The sequence below is a fragment of the Corapipo altera genome, unplaced genomic scaffold (genome assembly GCF_003945725.1).
Source record: "Corapipo altera isolate COAL_440 unplaced genomic scaffold, ASM394572v1 1, whole genome shotgun sequence".
Taxonomy (NCBI): domain Eukaryota; kingdom Metazoa; phylum Chordata; class Aves; order Passeriformes; family Pipridae; genus Corapipo; species Corapipo altera.
In genome coordinates this window covers 19262400-19282050 of record NW_020884873.1, presented here as the reverse complement: position 1 = coordinate 19282050, position 19651 = coordinate 19262400, and the positions used below count along the sequence as shown (strand labels likewise).

The following is a 19651-nucleotide window of genomic DNA, read 5'->3' as shown; positions in this document are numbered from 1 at the left end:
CTATGTAGAACAAAAGTGTTCCCAACTCTTGCTGAATCTTTGCTCTCATCCGCATTGTGAAACCACCATCTGCATCCATCCCTGGTTGCAAGCAGCATACTAGGAACTTTTTAGCAGCAGACGAGCATAGACATTCTGGTTTTCATTTTCTTCCCCGGGAACTTACACATTGCATCCAGAGATTTTCTCCTTCACTATGACACAGGTACTGAAATAGACCATGACAATGCATCCCTCTCTGGCTTATTCTAGGAGCCACTGATGTACCCTGCAAAGTTTGTTATCTTCATGTCATTCCTCATGTGCTTCCTCAGAGCAGTGGGAAATTCCTCTGATCCTCCAGTCTCCTGGTGTTCTTCCCCATGTGTGTCTCAAAACAGGTAATTAGGATGGAAAGCTGGATGCTGGATCTAGAATGCATGCACAAAGGGAGGATGGAATGAGTGCTAAAAGGGCCCCATTGGTGATACTACAAGGAACATGTGCTGTAGAAGAGGGTTCTGTATACATGGTGTGGAGCAAGCATAAGCCACAAGACCCTGTATGTGCATAGGAATGGTGTACTTCAGTCTGGCAGCTTGCTCCAGGGTTGTCTTTTGGAGCGGTCCTCCCAAGCCAAGTGAATGTGTCCTCTAAACTGGAACGGGATGGGGAGAGTGAATGGGACAGCTCATATGATGAGGACACAACCTGAAAAAAAGCTATCTTAATAGCTAAATTAAACATGTAGCCATGTGTAGCTTGTAAAGAGGAAAAGAAGAGATTGCCTTCCATACAAGTACCTCTTCTGCATAATCTTTGTGTGGATGTGATCCTGCTGTATGCACAAGTCAGAAGAGTGGTCCTTGGTAATCTAATTCTTTCCCAGTGCAGTATAGGGTTTCCCTTTCCTCAGAACTCCAAACGTTATGAATATCAAAGGAAATGCTGTAGTTATTTTACAGTCTTCCTTGAAAATACTTATTTTTTTGTTTCAGAAGAGAATCTCCTCATCTTAAGCAATTTCATCTGTCTGCAAAGCATCTTCTCAGAGTGAGAAACAAAGTAGAAGGTACAATTTCTTCTGTGTTGCCCTCAGTGACAACAGGGTTTATTTTGACTCCAATTAACCTGGGCAGATAAAAACAGCTTTACTGTTTTCTATAAAACTAGTCCTAGGCCCAGGTCAGCTAGACCCAATAGCCAGGACTCTCTTTACTGCTTGTATCTGGGACAGGTTAGAGAAAAAAAAAAACAAAACCAAAACCAAACTTATAAGGAAATACTTTTTTTCCCCCTCCTTTTTTTTTTCTTTTTTTTCCCCTCTTTTTTTTTTTTCTTTTTTTTTTCTTTTGTTTTGGGGTAGGCTGGTTTTTGGTTTTTTTTATTACTGGACCGGTAAAAAGAGACATTGCCTGCTCTTTTCAAAGGCTGCATTTGGTCAGATGCTACCAGAAGAGTTTACTACACTTCCAAGCCTTTGTACCTCCAAATATCATGCAATTTTTAGAAAGTACTTTTTAAAAACTGCATGTGTTTGCAAACCACAGGTCACACAGCCATGCCCTGCCCTTATGGCTTCTGCCAGCCATGCAGGGAGTATCTGCAGGTGCAGGGAAGCACATTCTCTCACAAGTTTCCCTTCCTCCCTTCCATGTCCTGATCATTTGTTCATGAGGGTGTAGGAAGTAGGCTGAATCCACCCAGGCCAAGAGCATCTGCTGACATCCCTTCAGGGACACCGGGCAGCCAAGCACTCAGGCACAGCTCACATCCAAACTAGGAGCATGGGAGAAACACTGAGCTCCTGTCCTCATCATGTCCTCTCTCTGCAGCTGGCCAGCTTCCCCTCTTCTGGAAGCCTGTGCTTCCAGACCCCTGGGAGTGGGGACTTGCTCTTGCCAGATCTCCCATTAACAGATTTAGTACTGTGAAGATGTCCTTAACTCCATCATGAGACTATCACTCTCTATAAATTTCCCTTCAAAGAGTTTTATATAACTGACAGTTATTCTTTCTGATCAGATCTGGACAATGCGTAAAAAATAAGTCCTGGGGCCCTCACACCAGGCTGTGCCTTAATGTTAATGCTAAAAGAGGTACAAAAATATCTATCTACCTTCAGTAAGGAAGCATTTCCCTTCTCCCTCTATCTAAACACACTAGCAATAAGTCAAAATGTTTCTGATTATACTTCCCAGCCCTGGTGGTTACCCAGAGGAATCACTTTGCAGCCATCATATTTTAAGAATGGAAGACCTGACCTGAAAATAAAAGTCCTGCCTTGACAAAAATAGTAACAATTTGAATTTGATTTGATTTGGTTTTTGGTGTTTTTTTCAGTTCAGATTCAGCCATTTAAAACTGAATCTTAGTCTCCCGAGGTTTAGAAGAAACCATTAGAACTGTGATGCAGTGATGTTATCCATAACATTCTTTCTTTGCATTCCCAAGTGCAGCTCTGTAAGTCCCTATATGTCTGGCTTGTACATGTGCTCTGCTAATACTGAGAGTGTGACTGACAACTTGTCACTCACAAGAATGAGGGGGGACCACCTTCTGCACAACTCTCAGTGCAGCACTGTCAAACCCAAGGACTTTCCTTTCCCTGACGCCAAACAACTGTCATAAAGGTAACTCTGTGAAAGAAGTACTTTAGCTGAAAATAGGCAAGAGAAGATACTTCTTTATACCATGAATAACTGTGAACTTCTGGTCTTTCTGTCCCAGGAGACAGTGGAGGAAGCTGATGTCAGCAGGGTCGAAAGGGACCAGAAAAATCCATGGGCAAGAAGGGCCCATTATCGAAGGGGACAGGCAGGAATGTACCACTGCCACACACAGTCTTCCACAACAGCATCTCCTGCTAGCACTGCTGGACAGCAAGGGCTTGTTTAAGGGACCATCTCTGTCCCAGAGCAGCCCAAGTATTAGTGGGACAGGATACTTGAAACTGGAACATAAACTTAACAAACCTGTGGGACATCGAACAAGGCAGGAGAGGGAAAAAGAACTGCTGTCTATAATAAGTTACGTGTTATAGAGCAGGTGCATGGAAGAGATGGACCGAACCAGCCTTTCAGGATGGCTGTTTCTTCTCCTGGCTCTAGAGGGCGCTTCAGAATGTTAATAAACTGTGCGTGACCCTCTAAAGGGGGCTGAAATTGAGATGCATCCTTATCTGAAGTTCAGGGCAACAGTTTTTAACTTTTCCTGCGCTTCTTTAAGCCCTTGTGTGTCTGCCAGATGGGAGGGTTACTCAATGTAATGAATTTCATAAGTTTGTTTTCATCACAATGCATTTTTTATTTGGAATGTTTCCTGGCAACCTTAATCCTGAAAGATTAACAATATGAAAGTAAGAAAAATTAAAAAGTAAACAAACAACAACAACAGAACAGCCAAACCACACAGACACACAAAACCAGGTCTTGCAAGTGTGTTAAAAAACTCAGAGGAGACCTGAAATACTTAAAGAACTCCAGGATCTGGTCTTTCATCACAGCCCAAACCTTTCAACATTTTGTTGACCTTCCCTCAAATGTTGAACCAGTTTCTGTACATACTGTGGCTAAACTGTCTTATGGGGAAGGAATGGAATGATGACAAGTGACTGTGACTACTCCAGGATAAGTCAAACCCCATTCATGAAATCTGTGGGATTCGAGTTGAATATTCCCAACACAAAGTCAGCATCATGGTAAAACTGGTATGGAATGAACATGCAGACCTGCAATGCAGCCATCATCTATCCAAATCTCTCCATCTCCAACATCTAAACTTGATTACAAATTCTCTTATCTAAGTTATTTTTGCATTTACAAAGGCCTATCTATTGTTATGAATGTTAGGTATCCCTTTTGACCAGCTGCAAATGATGTACAGTAGAACAGTTCATTAATTCAAAGAAGTAAGAGAAGAATTAAAAGTAAATCTCAAGTTCTAATTCAAATTCTAATTCAAATTCTAATTCTGATTTTTCTTTCATATATTTAAAAATAACTACTACAGCTCATTAAAATAGTAAAAGAAGTTAAGTTGTCTTTAAAAAGTTTATCTCAGACAATGTCAGTGCACTGAGATCCCATATCATCTCATTATTTTTAGGGGGTTTTTTTACATTTTTGGTTCACTATCAGAACAGATGCTTTGTTAGCAGATTTGAAATAGCATCACCCAGCCACTGCCCAGGTGGCTGTCAGGGAAACACATGAGAATGTGGGGTGAACCCAGTCACTGCAGCTTTCTGGCCTTGGCCAGTGACAGGTGTAGAGATAGGATCAGGAATTTTCCACTGTGCAAATATCAGATGATGCCAAATCCAATTTTCTTGGAAAAGGTACATTTTCTTAGCCCTTCCCTCCACCACAGCTGATTAGTGAATTGTTGATTGGTGCCTTCAAGTTTAAAGTTTTTCTAGGTGACCCCAAAGCTGACATTTGTTACCTCACCAAGAGCCATATCAAAGCAACTGAGAACAAGAACTTAGGAGAAAGAGATAGCAAGAATGTCTCTGTTAGAGATCAATAACCTGAACAGCAGCCTGCCACTTGTAATAGGCAAATAGAAGAGCCAGGTAAAAACTTGGTCCTGTGCTGCCTGATGGAAACACAGACACTCTCGTTTCCTAGCTAATAAATACTGTATCTATCCAGTAACCTCTTATCCCAAGGCTTTCAAGACCAGTTTTGGGGATTTACACCTGAGTGTTTCCAGTCCATTTGTTTTCTCGGTGAAGACATGTTTTTGGTGGCATGCTTCCCAGCTGAGCTGCTTTTCTTTCCCGTTCAAACCAGGGTCCTGTGGGCACTGCCCAGATCCACCAGTACAAGATTCAGAAATGCCACTGAAGGCTCCCTCACCAGGAGCTCATCCTCCTGCACCGGAGGACATCAACAGTCCCTGGCAGGAGGAAGACTGCAGACCCGTATATGAAACCAGTTTGGCTAAACACTGCAAGATTCAAACTTGGCAAAGGGGAATAAGAAGCCATAGACATGTGTGGTTCATGTTCAGTTGCAGGACACAGGGATCATTCTAGCCTGGCTCCCTACAGAAATGAGGGTTACAGAGCAGGGCTGTTGGTAGCTTTGTCAAGCAGTATCTTTTGAGCTTCCTAGGCAACCTCAGCCAGAATTTAAGAAAGCAGCCAAGGTTTTAAAGACGCTTACTTCTTGTGAGTTTCGTGAATATAAATAGTTTAGTAGGTGAGAAGAATCCAGATTTTTTCTTTCAAGAGAAATGTTGCAATGTGAACTCCAAGCACCAAGAAGTCCACAGGAAAGAAGACACAAGAAACCAGTTTACCTAATTTCTACTTTTCACCAGCCTACTAGGTTTCTTTGCAATTCTGAAAACATGGTAATGATTCTCTGTTTTCTGTAGTCCTTGAGGGAATGGGTAGTCAGACTTGCTTATTGTGATGCTGTTGCTGCCACTGCTAAGACGCTGAACAGAGAAAAGTCCTCTAGCAGCACTGGTCTCAGTAGAACCTGCGTATGGCTGCACTGACTTATTGGTCAGCTGTGCCACAGGCAAGGCTGGAGGCATATGGGCTAAGTGGGAAGTTGTGCATCGGAGAAAGTAAGTCTTATGCCATATAGCCTACACTGAAACATATAATTAAAGGTGACAAATGGCAGCATAAGCTGGTCTGTTTAAGTCCATTGCAGAAATTCAGTCTCCATGTCCAAATAAATACTTGATCTCTGCAAACACTGCTGGCAGTGTTTTGACAAGGCAATTTAGGATGGTATTTTTGTTACATGAATGCTTGCTCACAAAGCAGGCACAGTCAATGCACTTGACTAATTTTCTACTTCAATGGAACTAACAAGAGGTGTTCCCATCCCGCAGGTTTTTTGTTCCCCTCACCCTGCTCTGCTCTTTGCAGCTTTCTTCAAACGAGTCCCACATATACCAATGACCAGACCCCAGAGCAGCCTGTCTCATTCTGGAATGCTTTCAAAAAATTAATTTGGATCAATTGGTAAGGTTACTAAAAGCTGAGGCAGCCCTTTTAGTTCCAGTTTGCTTGCTTTGTTTAAGTTTAGGCCTATTCAAATTTCCACTGAATCTGAATTAATTTATTGCTATGAACAGTTAAAATTTGTCTTTGTTTCATTTGAAAAAGAAAATAAAAGAAAATAAAAGACAGCTTTTAGCTCCAGGATGCAGCAGTTAAGGTTGAAAGCATCAAAAATTACAAAAATCCCCTGTTAAAAAGATGGTATTTAAATGTAAATTTACTCAAATTTTCTCAATTATTTGATCAAAACAATGTTAATAAAAGAAGTGTATATTTGAAACTCCAGCTTCAAATGTTTCACATTTGCATTCAAATGTTACATTGCAGTTGCTCCAAACAGCTTCAGATCAAACACTTCTGCAATATATCCCTTCTGCTGGAGAGAAAAAGAGCATAAAGACCAGTCCTTTCTGCCAAAATCCACTGAAAGGAAAAGAGCTGAGGCAATAAAACATCCTTCCTTCCCTTTTCTGGTCACCTACTCCCACAAAATATCCTCATGCATTTCAAGAGGATGTGGCTAGATGGGAAAGGGTGGAGCAGAGGTACAAATTTTGGCCAGAGTTGTGAACCACCTGCTGTGCCCCTTCCACCATCAAGTCCAAGTGCTTCACAGGTCAAGAACAAAGCATCAGCAGAGGGTCTGGGTGACAGTGTGCAGCAGGCAGGATGGTGAGGCTTCTACCAGCTTGCAGGACTGTGCAGTGAAGGTCAGACCCACCTTCTCAAGACCACTAGTCTTGAGATCCCTGATAAGCTAAGATTCACTCCAAGCAGGCCCCTGGGACCTACCAGTGACCCAGCACGTGCTCACATCTAGGCAAGTGCACGAATGGCACTAACAGCCTTTCAGTCCTTGGGAGGTGCTCAGAGAAGATGCTTCTTTCCCATCCTGTTCCCATTCCCATCTGCTCACCTTTGCTGGAGCAGGTCTCTTTAATTATCAGTGGGAGAGAAGACCGACACTCTCACCAAAGGGATGTTTATGAGTGTCAGCAGGCACGAGAACAGATCACAAAACATTGTAGTAGGGCAACTCCCTAGGAAATAAAGTTTCTTATTATAATACATGTTTCTTTTTTAAAATGAAGTTGATATGCGTAGCTCCTCATGTGAAATCCTTACCTTCTGAGTATGCACCTCATTGTAGGGGTGGATGATGGGTAAACATTCTCTTTAGATGGTGAAGAAGCCCAGGATGATTCCTGTGAGAAACCATACTAGGGTGAGACCAACATCTTGTTTTGAGTGAGGTGCAGATCTTTCAGTTGGTAGAAAACTTTGTGAGGGAATACTCTAAAAAAATGAATTGTCTCTTCTGCACTCTAATCAGGTCCTTGGCCACACACTGAGCATCGCAGGGGTTTCTGGCAACATTTTGCAGCTGAGTATATTGAAAGAGGAGCACTGGGAAAGGAAGGAGAGGATCCAAGACTGTCATCATCTTAGGCTCATTCTAAACCTTTTTTTTCCTTTTTTTCATTATTTCATTTTTACCAAAACTCACTGTCCTAACAAGGACATATCTGAAGGCACAGATTCTAATACAGAGGCAGTTACATGAAAAAAAAAAAAAAGCCATATGCTATTTGGGAATGTGTGAAAGAACACTCATGTCTATCAACTGCAAACCCTTGCCAAGGCAGATGGGCTCCAATTCAAGCATACGCTTGCTAAAACAAAGGGCAGGGCTAAAGTACAGCTTCCTTCAAAGTGTCAAACTCACCTTCCTGTTAACCTGCAGTAGGTACAAATTGTAACAGACCAATATTGCATATTTAAGCATCTTCAAAACAATGCTTTCTTTTTTCATGTCTGTGACAAGTTGAAGTCACTCTCCAATGCTACTTATTTTTTCATTCGTATCTCATCTCCTGCAGGTCCTCCCTGACAAAATTACTTGACATACTGTTTCACAGTTAAGACGATCAAAAACCAAGATGCCATTGAAATTAATAAACCCAGCCTTCTCCTCTCCCTGCCTGTAGCTTCTCAGTTCTTGTCCCTTTTTAAGGTCAGCTCCAGCTATGCATCTCACAAATTCAACAGTAAAGCCTCACCACTCAGTGACAGCTACATAGCTTTCAGATTAGACAGGTTAGAGGAACCCTAGGGCACAGCCAAAGGTCCCCTGTTAACAGCAGTCCTGAAGAGTAAGAATCTACCAAGTAGCAAAGTAGATGACCCATCTTCAAGCACAAATGAAATGTCGCCAGCACCACAGTCCCCCAGCACCACAGGCCCTGTGTCAATAGACACATGCCACTTTGGTCTAAGGAGGGCTGCACCACTTAGTGCCATCCAAAAAGCTTTTCTTCCTGACCCCATCCAAAAATCTTTCTTTGATTAAAACTGGCCCTATGGTTAAGAAACAGAGCAAAAACACAGGGAGATCACTCCTTTTGTGGGATGATGCATGTTTTTGTCTTCTGAGAAGGAGAAGAGTCTTAGAGCAACAGTCTTGCTGTGGAACTGCTTCCCTTTTATGGAATGACTGCTGTGCTCCAGCCAGTCACACACACAGTTGTCTCAAAGAGCTTGGATTTTAAAAGTACACTGGCCTTGAATGGAGTAGCTGGCTGGCTGACAGCCCCACTGGCTCAAGATGCGTGGTGGGGGGAAACTTCAGTCATCAAGCAATTGGTGGCTCCAGCACAGAGTAAAGTCAGTTGCTATTTCAGGGAGAGGAAAGGCAACAGTTCCCTGCAGGGAATGACTGCATTAGCTCAGTGCCAGGAATAGGTTAAGATTTTTTTTTTTTTTTTTTCCCTTACACTTCAGGAAAAGCGAACACACAATGTTCATTCGCAGGGATCGTTTCCTGAACATGATGTGTGCTCGCTGTCCTGCAGGTCACTTTCCAGTGTGTCACATCCTTCTGCACAAGGGAGAACAGGAAATGGCAAACTCCCAGTATGAGGCAAAGCATTCCTGTTGCAGCAATTGGTCCGTGGGAGCTATAAATTGGTCTCCTCCAGAAACAGATCAAAAATTGTCTTTTGGGAGGTCAGCTGGAAACTGAAGGTAAGTTTGAACCAGTAATTTTTGGAGTCTCTCCGAGTACTGTATTAGGAAAGCGTTTGCAGGTTTTGGACTAATATATACCTTTATTATTGGGGAGATTTTTCTCTAAGACCTGGAGTTGCATTTATTTTCCTTTGTGCTGGCATAAATCAGTGTATTCAAAAGATATGCATCACTACATGGTTTACGCTATATATTGAACGACTATTCTCCTAATCCAGTGAGATGGTCGCTGCTGTTACCTGAGAGAGTTCTTAGCAATTAAATTTTCAGAACAAATTGTTAAGAGGCTACAGGAATTGATATATTTAATGATCATCATATTGATCTGTTGTTATGTTATTGGTGATACGCTCATTGTTCATTTTATTGCTGGTATCCATTTAAATTAGTGTTAGTTATTGTGCATTCAGCTTTATCTCTTACCATGTGTAAAAATAATAGGATACTGCCCCCAGCTAAGAAAAGCACAATATACCAAGTGATTCAAATGGCCCAATGATACCAAGAGAGACTGGGGTCATTTTCTGAAGGGTATGGGGGAAAGCCTTAAAGGATTCTGTGTGAGATGGATTAGAACAAGCAAGTAGAAGGGTGAAAAATTGCAGTGAGAGTTATATACTCATACACTTCAGGATGGAAAGTATTTATGGCACAAAGTGTTCTCCTTCTGAAACACTGGGATTCTGCAGAATGAAGCCCCAAGGATCCAAACTATATAGTAAAACTTTGTGAGGGACCAGATACCTCCAATTCACACAGTACAGAAGACTTAGAAGTGAAAAAGTGACTGCAGCAATGGACAGTTTTGCTCAGTTGGCTCTAGGTCAGGGTCTTTCTGCTACAGAAACTTCTTTTGGTTATAAGGGTATTATGGACTGCAAAAAGCTTTTTAGCCCTATGGCTAGACCTTGCAAGGTGCAGAGGCAGCATAGCTCTGTGCACAATGCAGTGTTGTGAAGCACAGAAGCTCTGCTCCCACCAGACAACTGGTGGTGCTACATCACTCCTGTTGACTCCCTTGTCTCAGTTTCCCTCTAAACAGGGTTAAGGATGCTAGCTTCCTTTGTAAAGCATTTTGCAGTCCTAAAGTAACCTGAAAATGCTTATTGGAACATTTCTTTCTGCCCTTGTGACAAAGAACAAAGACAGCAAACAGACACCGCCTAGTACAGAAACTCTGAAAATTCACCTTCTAGAAGGCATGACAATCTCCTGCTATCTTGCCAGGGGAGGTTTGCCAGAGCCAGCAGTTTTCAAGCCTTTTCTATTCACAGGCCTCTGCATTTCCCATTCCCCCATCCTCAAGGGAGTGTACACTAAAATTAGGCCTGCTTTTCTGATGTGCTCTTCATGAACCTTTTAAACAAGGTTCATAGGCCTCTCTGCTGCTGTCACTGGAGATCCATGATCACAGGTTGGACTAAGCACCAAAGAACAATTATTCCCATATTTGTCCAGACCCAGACGCCAGGTTACAATAGAAAAAAAATGCTGCAGGACCTTGAGTTATTTAGACTTAAAGAAAGGAAGGATGTTCACAATACCCATCCAAGGCATCAGTGAGATGCTTACCTCCGATATGGAAAAGCCAGACCTTGACTCCCCTCAGCAACTTCCCTCTGTCCTCCTTTAATGGAAAATCACCCCTAAATAAAAACCTGGGATGGTGGCTTTTACCTCCTTAGAGCCTGACCTTTCTTTTAAAAGACGCCTTTGTATATTGCAGATCCTCTGAATCCCATCACAGGGGCAACACATTAGTTCTGGCATCATCCCTACTCTGGGCACTGAGTCACTTAATCTCAAGGGAATTTCAGTCCCCAGAGTTGGAAAAGATGTTTTGTGTCTTCACACAGGTAATGGCAATAGCACCTCTGACCCCAGCTCTTCAGATATTTTAGTCTTCGCAGGGAACAAGAAAAACGTGTAAAAGTTTCTCTGTCTGAAAGTTACAATGGAATGTGTAATTAAATGTGCATATGACCACGTGTGTGTACGTGAGTGTGCGTGTGTGTAGGTGAGTGTGCATGTGTGCGCAGATGAAAAACCTTTCTTGTAGCTGGGTGAAGCAACAAAAATTTGGCTGGATGCCATCCCTGAAATGATAGTCCAGACTGAGCACGTCTCATGGGTTTATTTTGACAAAAATCACAACCCAGACTTCTCTTTTTCTGGACAGAAGCCATGGAGAGAAACAGTGCTGCCTTTCCGCAAGTGCTAGACCCCACACATCACTTCCACATAGCACTGCTGGATCAGAGGCGGAGGCTACGTGGCCAAATCGCTCACCTTCACAAGGCAGCTCATAAACTCAACAAGCTCCGCAAGAGGTCCCTGATTGCCAATGTCAGCGGGAGCACCCTGACCGCCGCAGGAGCTGCCACAGCCATCCTGGGGCTGTCCCTGAGCCCAGTGACGCTGGGAGCCTCTCTCCTGGCATCAGCTGTGGGTCTGGGCCTGGCCACTGCTGGGGGGGCCATCAGCATCACATCCGACCTCTCCTTAGTGCTCTGCAATTCCCGGGAGGTGAGGAAGGTGCAGGAAATTGCAATGACTTGTCGGAAACAGATGAGGGAAATCCTTGGCTGCCTGGAGTTCCTTCGCCGGGGGCAGGGCCCGGGAGACCCTACACTGTGCCAGTCAGAGAAGAGAGCCTCCATCTCGCTGTACAACTCCGTCTGCTTCATGGTCTTCTGTGGCTCCCACAGCTTCCTCGTGCCAGAATACGCAAAGGAGGTCACAAAAGTAAGCCAGGCTGTGCTGAAGGCCAAAATCCAGAAGCTGGCTGCCAACCTCGAAACCTGCACCAGGGCAATGGATGAAGTCTGTGACCTTCTTGAGTCCAGAACAGAGCTTTCCCCATGCACAGGGGGACTCAACTTGGGTGCTAAAACCACTGTTGAGATCCAGAGACCATCCAGCTGAAACAGTGTTTGGCTCATACTAAAAATGGGGTTGGAGACATTACATTATTAATTGTGACCATTAGCACTGCTACCTGTTGCTATGGTAAAATTTGTGGTGCTGGTGCATGCAGGTGCACACATCTCGTGTGCTTCTATATCTGAACACAAACTCCTTCCTGATAGGAAGCTAAGGATTACACACACACACACACACACACACACACACACACACCCCAACTGACAGTAGACACCTGAATCAAGTTGGAGGTTATGATGGACACATGGACTATGATGGACACAGCAGCAGATCTCAGAACCTGAAGGCTGGGGTAGGTGGATGTTCCTCAGACCCATGTTTCCCCAGCCATCTTCCCAACTCTGCTTCCTCAAAGCAGCAAGAAGAAGTGGGTCGGAAGGCTGATGAACTACCTGGTGCTGACTGAACCTGGTCTGTAAACAAGTTACGAATCCATGAGTGGTACAAGGACTGGGGTACCCTAAAAAGTCCAGCAGCTGCCAATTTCCAGTAGAGTACAGTCCTATTACCAAGGTACATCTGGAAAGGCTGTAGGAAGAAGCAGCTTCAGATATGACAGACTGTATGGATGGTTCATCATCCTAGGGTGAAACAGCAGGGCCAGAATTTGTTATCTCTTTTGAAGAAACCTCTCCAGACTGCAAATTGTGATGCTTGTGTTCTATTTATTTACATGAGATTATTTTAAGGTTTTGATATTGTATTTAAGGTTGTATATAGTTCTTTCTTTAAAAAGGATGTCTCTGCTCCAAAGGAAAGCAGATGTTCTTATAGTGAAAGCAAGTCTGTGGCATGTGAGAGCAAGTTATCTGCTACTTGGCTGTGAGGGAGGGCAAGTCCCTGTAAGAAAAGGAAAGCATGACCTCAATGCTGGTAGTTATAAAAGAGGTGAAACTTCATCAACCAATGGCAACAGATCTTAGGAACCAAAACAGAGAGAAAAACAGGTCAGTGGCCCTGGGATCAGTCTGCCTCAGGACATTGGTAGAAGAAAGTAGTTACAAGTCTTGCAGCAGGAAGGGAAGCGTGGGTTGCTGTTACTGGTCTGAGCTAGAGCCCAGCTGTGACAAGAGTACAGCAGAGAGGTGGAGGTGCCATTCTCCATGCAGTCAAGCAGCCTGTGAGACCCATAAGGAATGAGGCAGCACTCATGGAGAACTACACAGACTCCTAGCAATGCTTCCCAGGAAAGGCTTCATGTTAGAGAAATATATACTGGTACTAATACTCAAGAGGGGTACAGAGGAGTAGGATGATTCAGTGGCAGAGCAGGAGCAAGGAGTGGGGACCCTGTTTTAAGTGACTGGTCCGCTAAATATGCCCTTTGTGATTTTTAACCCCTCAGTATCTCAGTTCCCTGTCTAAAAATGGGGATAGTAGCACTTCCCTACCTCACAAAAATGTTTCTGGGACAAATATCGAAAAGTGCTCAAGTACTGTGATGATGGGGATCAGGTCAGTACCTAGAAGAGGTACAAGGAAGAGACCCTGAAATTAGCTTGAGGCAACTAAAAGAGTTAATGCAGAGAGAACTCCACCTCCAAAAGCATGCCCCAGTGGATAAGGGAAGCTTCTCTGCACAGGCATGAATCAAAATTATCAGAAAAACCCACTATGTAATTCTGTAACCCTATGCAAATTCTTAGGAAGGGCAAGACTCCATCTCACGAAGCTTGAATCCTTGCCCTTTTTGTTTCTTATTCTCATTACATCAACATTTGTTTTCATACATCAGAAGAATAAAAGCTTTGATCTCTAAGAGTGTGACTCAGATGCTTGTAATACCTGTGCCTGCTTACCAGAAATGAACACGTACACTGCTGATTCGATTAAATGAATATGAAGCACTTTTGTGTCAGTGTCTCTCTGCACTGACATTCATGCTCCAGGCATTGAAGCCAGGGATCAATATGAGCAGTTCAGAAGGCAAGGATGAAGAGTGGGGTCATCAGCTCCATGCCACACACAGCTGGCATTTGTGTATGAGTGTATGTTTTTATGTTTGTGTGAATGGACATGCTGGTATGCACATTGCCTATGTACATCGTGGATGTTGGTCTCTGACACGCAAACACTGAGGTACTTCCATGTCAGCCCATAAGTATGTTTTTGGAGTGTGAACTGCACACTATGTAAAGGCAGACACAATGTAAAATTTTTCCTAATGCTTCAGCTTATCACCAACTAACTCCATCAGATCAGTTACAACTTTAATGTGCTTCTGAGATGGCTGGTTTTATCATCACAGAGAAAATTATGTAACATATAGTTATCCTTCCCGCTCCCTAGTTTTCTGGCAATGCAGTTTTGTCCACACAGGAGACAACACAGGAACAACAGCTCTGAATGAACCAATCTGATAGGCAGAGGGATTTGCATTTGATAGCTTAGAGCTTCACCAGGACTGGTTTGCTCTGCTCAGCACAGTCCCGCACTGCAATCACAGCCACTGTTTCTGCAGCTGAGAACAAATCAGATACTTTTGCTTCCATTCTCAGCCACAAAGGCAAACAATCATGCTTCTGTTCAGTTTTTTCCAAGGCTAATTGTTCACTCCAAGTCAGGATTTGGGTTGTTGCACAGTGCTGCTGTGTGAGTATAATTGAGTTCAAGGTACCACATTCTCCTTGGTCAGGTCTCAGCCACTCCCCTCTGCAGGTTTGTTTGCTACGAAAATCCAAAGGGAGGCTCAGGTAGAAAGTGGGGCCCACGGGCTTGACGATCTGTAATCCTACACAAGACAGAGGAGCTGTGAGACTTAATTTGTTAAAAAACCTGTCCAGTGCTCTTGGACACCTTCTAAGCCAGGTGTTGCTGTGAATCTAAGGCTGCACTCTCACACTTAAGCTACACTTGATCTGTCAGCAGATAGGGCAGGAGGTGGTCAGATCCTCCTCACCAGAATATCCTAATAGCGTCTCTCTGGGCATTTCAGTGGGTAGATAGGACTAATTACCATTAACTGTGACCTACTGTACACACTGTCCATCTTATCTTATTATGCACCCCTCATGAAATAGCTGACATTTTATCCGCACTAAAACTTGTCTGCTGCAGATGTTCTCACCCTGTCCCCCCAAAGGAAGACTGAACTGTAACATGCAATAGATCTAGGAGCATATTTGGTCAAAAGCCAAGCTTAAAAGCCCTGGAGTGAAAATTTCTGAATCCTGTATAATCTACAGTGTCCTGTGCTGAAAAGCACAAAAAGGGAATTACTATTTAGAAGTTGCATATGTATTTTATCACACATGAATGCTCCCAACAGCAGGTTAGGACAGGAGAAAACTCTCATTCAAACATATCTATTTACAAAAGGGAATTACATAAACTGGAATTTCACCAGAATAAAATTGCTCCACCCTGCTCCCTACCACAACAGCATAATATTATATGGGCAATGAGTTCAACAAAGAATCACAAGCAGTGACTTCCTGTCACATCCCTGACTCCATTTCCTGAGGCATCCCAGTCACCCTTACGAGGGTTCATGTCAAAGTACGGGCCAGGCTTAGCCTTTAGCACTAATGATATATAGCAAGTTCACAGCTCAGACTGCTGTAATTTTTGAAATGTGGTCACAACTAGCATCTACACGGGGTGCTTATTGCTGTCTGTTTTAATTTATTATTTTAAAATCATTGCTCCTGAGCACAGTGGGATGCAGAAGTTTCATTTCCACTCCTGCCCATGATTTGTTTCAAGTTTCCTCTCCTTTCCCTGTCATGCGGAGAGTTTGTTCATATCTTCTCTCACTTTCCGCATTGTTCTGGGAGCAGAGGAAATGCCACGCTTGGAATCCAGTGACACATGCCCAAGTACATCAGCACTTCCACTGAGAGCACACCCAGATAGCCTTCCCAGAGAGAGGGAGGCCTGCTCAGACATTCAGTCATGACTTTCATTTTGCAGCCAGCTCTGCTTTCCTTTTGAAGCCTAAGCTCTTGCATAGGTTATCTTTCTTTTCCCTAAAACAAAGGAAACTCACCTAGCTGCAAGGTTGCCCTGCTGCAATCAGCACTGGGACACAGATCAGAGGCTACACGCCCAGAGCACATGGAAACCAATGAGCTCAGAAACTTCCATCAGGAAATGACATTTTGATGCTGCGTTCCCTGGAAGGTCAATAAATGCATCACCTTTTTCACCTCTCACTGTGCACTTGCAGGCGTGAATCACAACAGCAGTGGTCAAGAGAGCTGGGAGAGTGTTCACATCTACTCCCATCCCCTATTCTCTCATTTTATGCTGTGAGTTGCCAAAGTTCACTTTATTTTGTATTTCTAGCACTTCAAAAATTCACACTGGCAATTACCATAAACAGGAAAACAAGTTGGGATAATGACAGTTCTTTTCTTTTTTCCCTTCTCTAGTGCTTCAAAATGTTTCATACCAGCGCTTCGGAAGAAGTTAATTTGCTCTTTATATGTCTTACATATGTAAGTTTATATATATTCTTGTATTTTTGTATATTTATCAGCTCCTTTTGCGTTGTTCTTTCCCAGCTGCAGAATGTGTGAGCACAGAGCACTATCACCCACTGCCTAAGCAGTGCAGCGCTGAGCTGCGGGCCTGAGGCTTAGCCGCTTGCGGTCAATGCCGAGTAGGAAGGTTTTCACACAGCCAATTCAGCGTGCCCTTATCCCAGGACAGGTGCCTGTAGATCCGTAACTCCCCCTTCCCTGGAGACCTCTCGGAGTTTAGGGTAAATCCGCCCGCTCCGGCGGGCTCTTTCTCCGGAACTACAAATCCCATCACACCCCGAGGAGGACTACAGCTCCCAGCGTGCTCTGCGCCGCCACGGCGGGGACGGTCCAAGATGGCCGCGGGAGAGGAGGAGGGGGCGGCGGCGGGGACGGAGACCGAGTCGGAGGCGGCGGTGGAAGAGCTGCGGAGCTTCAAGGACCTGGTGAGGCTGGGACAGAGCCGCTTCTGTGCCCGGTGCTCTTCTCCCGTCCCGAAGAGCAGCGTCCCGCCCCCGGCGCGCAGCTCAGGCCGTGGGGAGCTTCCCACGCAGCACCGTGTGCGCGGCGGGCGGACACGTGCGGTCAGTCGATCCGGGCGCAGCGGTGCTGTGCCCGGGCAGGAGGGGTAGGGAGTCGCGCCGCCGACCGGGACAGGCTGGCCTTGCTGCTCCGATCAGCGCTCCTCAGGCAGCTGCCTGTATTTTCAGTTCTGTTAACTTGCCCTGGCGTTTTTCGTTTCCCGTGCCCATGGGACACCCCCTGAGATGAAGAGAGGCAGTTCTGTGTGTGTGTGTGTAAAGTTCCCTGTGTTAACTAGGGTAAACGGACTATTTTCTTCCTGATGACAGTCCTCTCTAACTGTTTTGAACAAATCCTATGAAACTACCGATGGAGGTGGGGATCACTGTGGGCAGCCTGACCTTTCAGATGGTTGAACTGGGGGCCTGATGGGGTTGGTTTGTGCTGGAGACAAGCTTGGCTCTGTTGCAGCATGTATTTAACTTTAGTCTGTGATTTAATTTATGTCTTCTTGGGGATGCCTGTTTCCCTTTTCTCTTTTCACTAATGTGCAGGGAGTGACAGATGTGCTGTGTGAAGCTTGTGACCAGTTAGGATGGAAAGTGCCAACGAAGATCCAAGTTGAGGCTATTCCAGTGGCTCTCCAAGGTGAGCAGTGTGCTTCTTTGATCCTGAATCAGGGAATGTCCCAGGAGCTCTATGTGAATGAATTTTGCTGAGTGAGAAGGGTCAGGGATGAGAGTGTCCCAGTTTCTTCATCATTGAGGATCTCTGTCTAGAAGTAGTCTTTGTGTTCATTCTGTCCGCTACTCAGGTGGAACTTGGAATACTAGTTTATCCTATAAAACTCCCTGCAATCCAAACTTTCAAGTGGGTACAAACATGATTTCTTGAGTGTTCACTCTTGTTGTGTAGTTCTGACACTGTGTTAAATAGGATTATTATGAATCATTTGAACTGTTAGTCTGAATTGATCATTTTCTTTCTGAAATACCTGAGGATATGCAGGAAGCTTCTGATAGGTTTTGGACTGTTCCTCTTCTGATAGAGACCTACAGTGTGTGTGTGCATCTGAAACTGGAGATACCTTGGCTGATTCCGTAGTGTGTATGATCTGCTTTGCTGTGAGCAGGCAATTCTTTGAAATTAGATTTCTGTAGTGAGTCATAACCAAACTACAGTAACTTTCTCTAAGCATCCTGGAATTAAAAGAAAATAAATTACTGAATTCACCAAACATTTCTGCCTCTAGAAGTGTTTTATTTTAAAACAAAAGCCCCTAAAATACTGTGAAGCAGGAACAGAACAATGTAGCGACAGAATGGGAACAAACTTTCGGTATCTACTCTGTCCTAGTACTTAACTGTTGTCAGACTCTTTTATTCCACATATAAGGTTCTCTGGGGGGAAAAAAGCCGTAAAACCAACCAAAAGTAAGACTGCATTCCTGAGAAGTTGTCTCCAGTGTAAGGCCTGTTGGTAGCATGTTCTTCTGAGCTGTACAAGCTCAGGAGGTCATAATGGATTCTACTGATGAATTCCACCCTGTTGCCTGCACAATTTTTGGGCAAAGGACTTGCTGTTCTAACCCTTCCTGCTGCAAACTGATTTAGATTCATTAATGAACGGCACAGCTGTAGTTTGTGAAATGTGAATTTGGTAGTGCTGTTGTCTTGTAGTTCCTGTGCCAAAGTATCAGACACTGGAGTCTGTTTCCTTGTAAGCCAGTAAACAGACAGCGTTGGACTAGAATATCAAGACAGAGCCATTAAGCTGTAAATTGACAGGCAGATTTGAGACATCATAAAATAAAGCTTATTTTAAAGTTTGTATGAAACCCTGTATAATAGCAGTTTAACTAGAGATTTGACTATTGAGACTGTAATTATTGTACAAATGAAATCACAGTCTAAAAATGCTTCAGAATTGCTCTGAAATTCTTTGGTTTGACCACTTGTTCTTTTTTACCTTGTGTGTCTTCCTTTTTTTCTCTGTCCTTAGGGAATTCTTGTGCTTTATTGTGTAGTACTTTAAAGGCTTCTTTCTCTGCTCTAGATGTGTAAGTTTTTTGCCTTCCTTGCTGCTTCTTGTAGGCAGAGACGTCATTGGACTGGCAGAAACTGGCTCTGGAAAAACAGGAGCTTTTGCTTTGCCAATTCTTCAAGCACTGCTGGAAACACCTCAGCGGCTGTTTGCTCTTGTCCTCACACCAACAAGGGAGCTGGCCTTTCAGATCTCAGAGCAGTTTGAAGCTCTCGGATCCTCTATCGGTGTCCAAACTAGTAAGTAACTTACTAATATTGGACCAGTTTTCCTGAAGACTAAAGTTAGTCAGGTCAGGATTGCAAAGTTAAAAATAGAGGATTTGTATGGAGGGTTGAACAAAAAGTGAGAAAAGCTTGTCATGCTGGAAGACAGAGATCTGGTATCAGGTTTGCAAAAGAAAGACTCTATGGTCTTTCCTCAAGGAGGAATCTGCAGCTCTTCTGCACTTTATGTCTAAACAGTTAAAGATGGAAGTAGAAGAGAATGTTCTCAATATTAGGTTTGTGTCCAGTGAAATTGCATAGCGCTCCCTGCTGTAGTGTGATGTAGTTTAATATTTCTTTCAGACTGTCTGTATGGATTCTTTAGATACTCTAATTATTATTATTATTATTATTATTATTATTATTATTATTATTATTAT

General features: G+C 43.7%; 2 protein-coding genes across 3 annotated transcripts in view; both read left to right on the top strand.

The window, feature by feature from the left end:
* Nucleotides 1–8940: 8940 nt before the first annotated feature.
* Nucleotides 8941–13736, top strand: APOLD1 (apolipoprotein L domain containing 1). Of its 2 annotated transcripts, XM_027667738.1 has the most exons (3): nt 9004–9031; nt 10761–10890; nt 11214–13736. In XM_027667738.1, exon 3 carries the CDS (start codon nt 11219–11221, stop codon nt 11957–11959), a length of 741 nt encoding a protein of 246 aa, XP_027523539.1. In that variant the 5' UTR covers nt 9004–9031; nt 10761–10890; nt 11214–11218; the 3' UTR covers nt 11960–13736. The 2 variants fall into 2 exon arrangements, with proteins under 2 accessions (XP_027523529.1, XP_027523539.1); XM_027667728.1 differs by lacking the exon at nt 10761–10890 and having other exon boundaries at nt 8941–9031.
* A 3024-nt stretch (nt 13737–16760) lies between these two features.
* The window catches only part of DDX47 (DEAD-box helicase 47), an 8327-nt gene continuing 5436 nt past the window's right edge, over nt 16761–19651 (top strand). Inside the window, exons 1-3 of the mRNA XM_027666029.1 lie at nt 16761–16886; nt 17517–17610; nt 19056–19244. Coding sequence (XP_027521830.1) covers nt 16797–16886; nt 17517–17610; nt 19056–19244 — 373 coding nt within the window. The 5' untranslated portion in view covers nt 16761–16796. The remainder of the gene's footprint in view (nt 16887–17516; nt 17611–19055; nt 19245–19651) is intronic.

Bases quoted from the DNA above. Each gene is read 5' to 3' on its own strand.
- APOLD1 (XM_027667728.1), top strand. From the start codon at position 11,219: ATGGAGAGAAACAGTGCTGCCTTTCCGCAAGTGCTAGACCCCACACAT.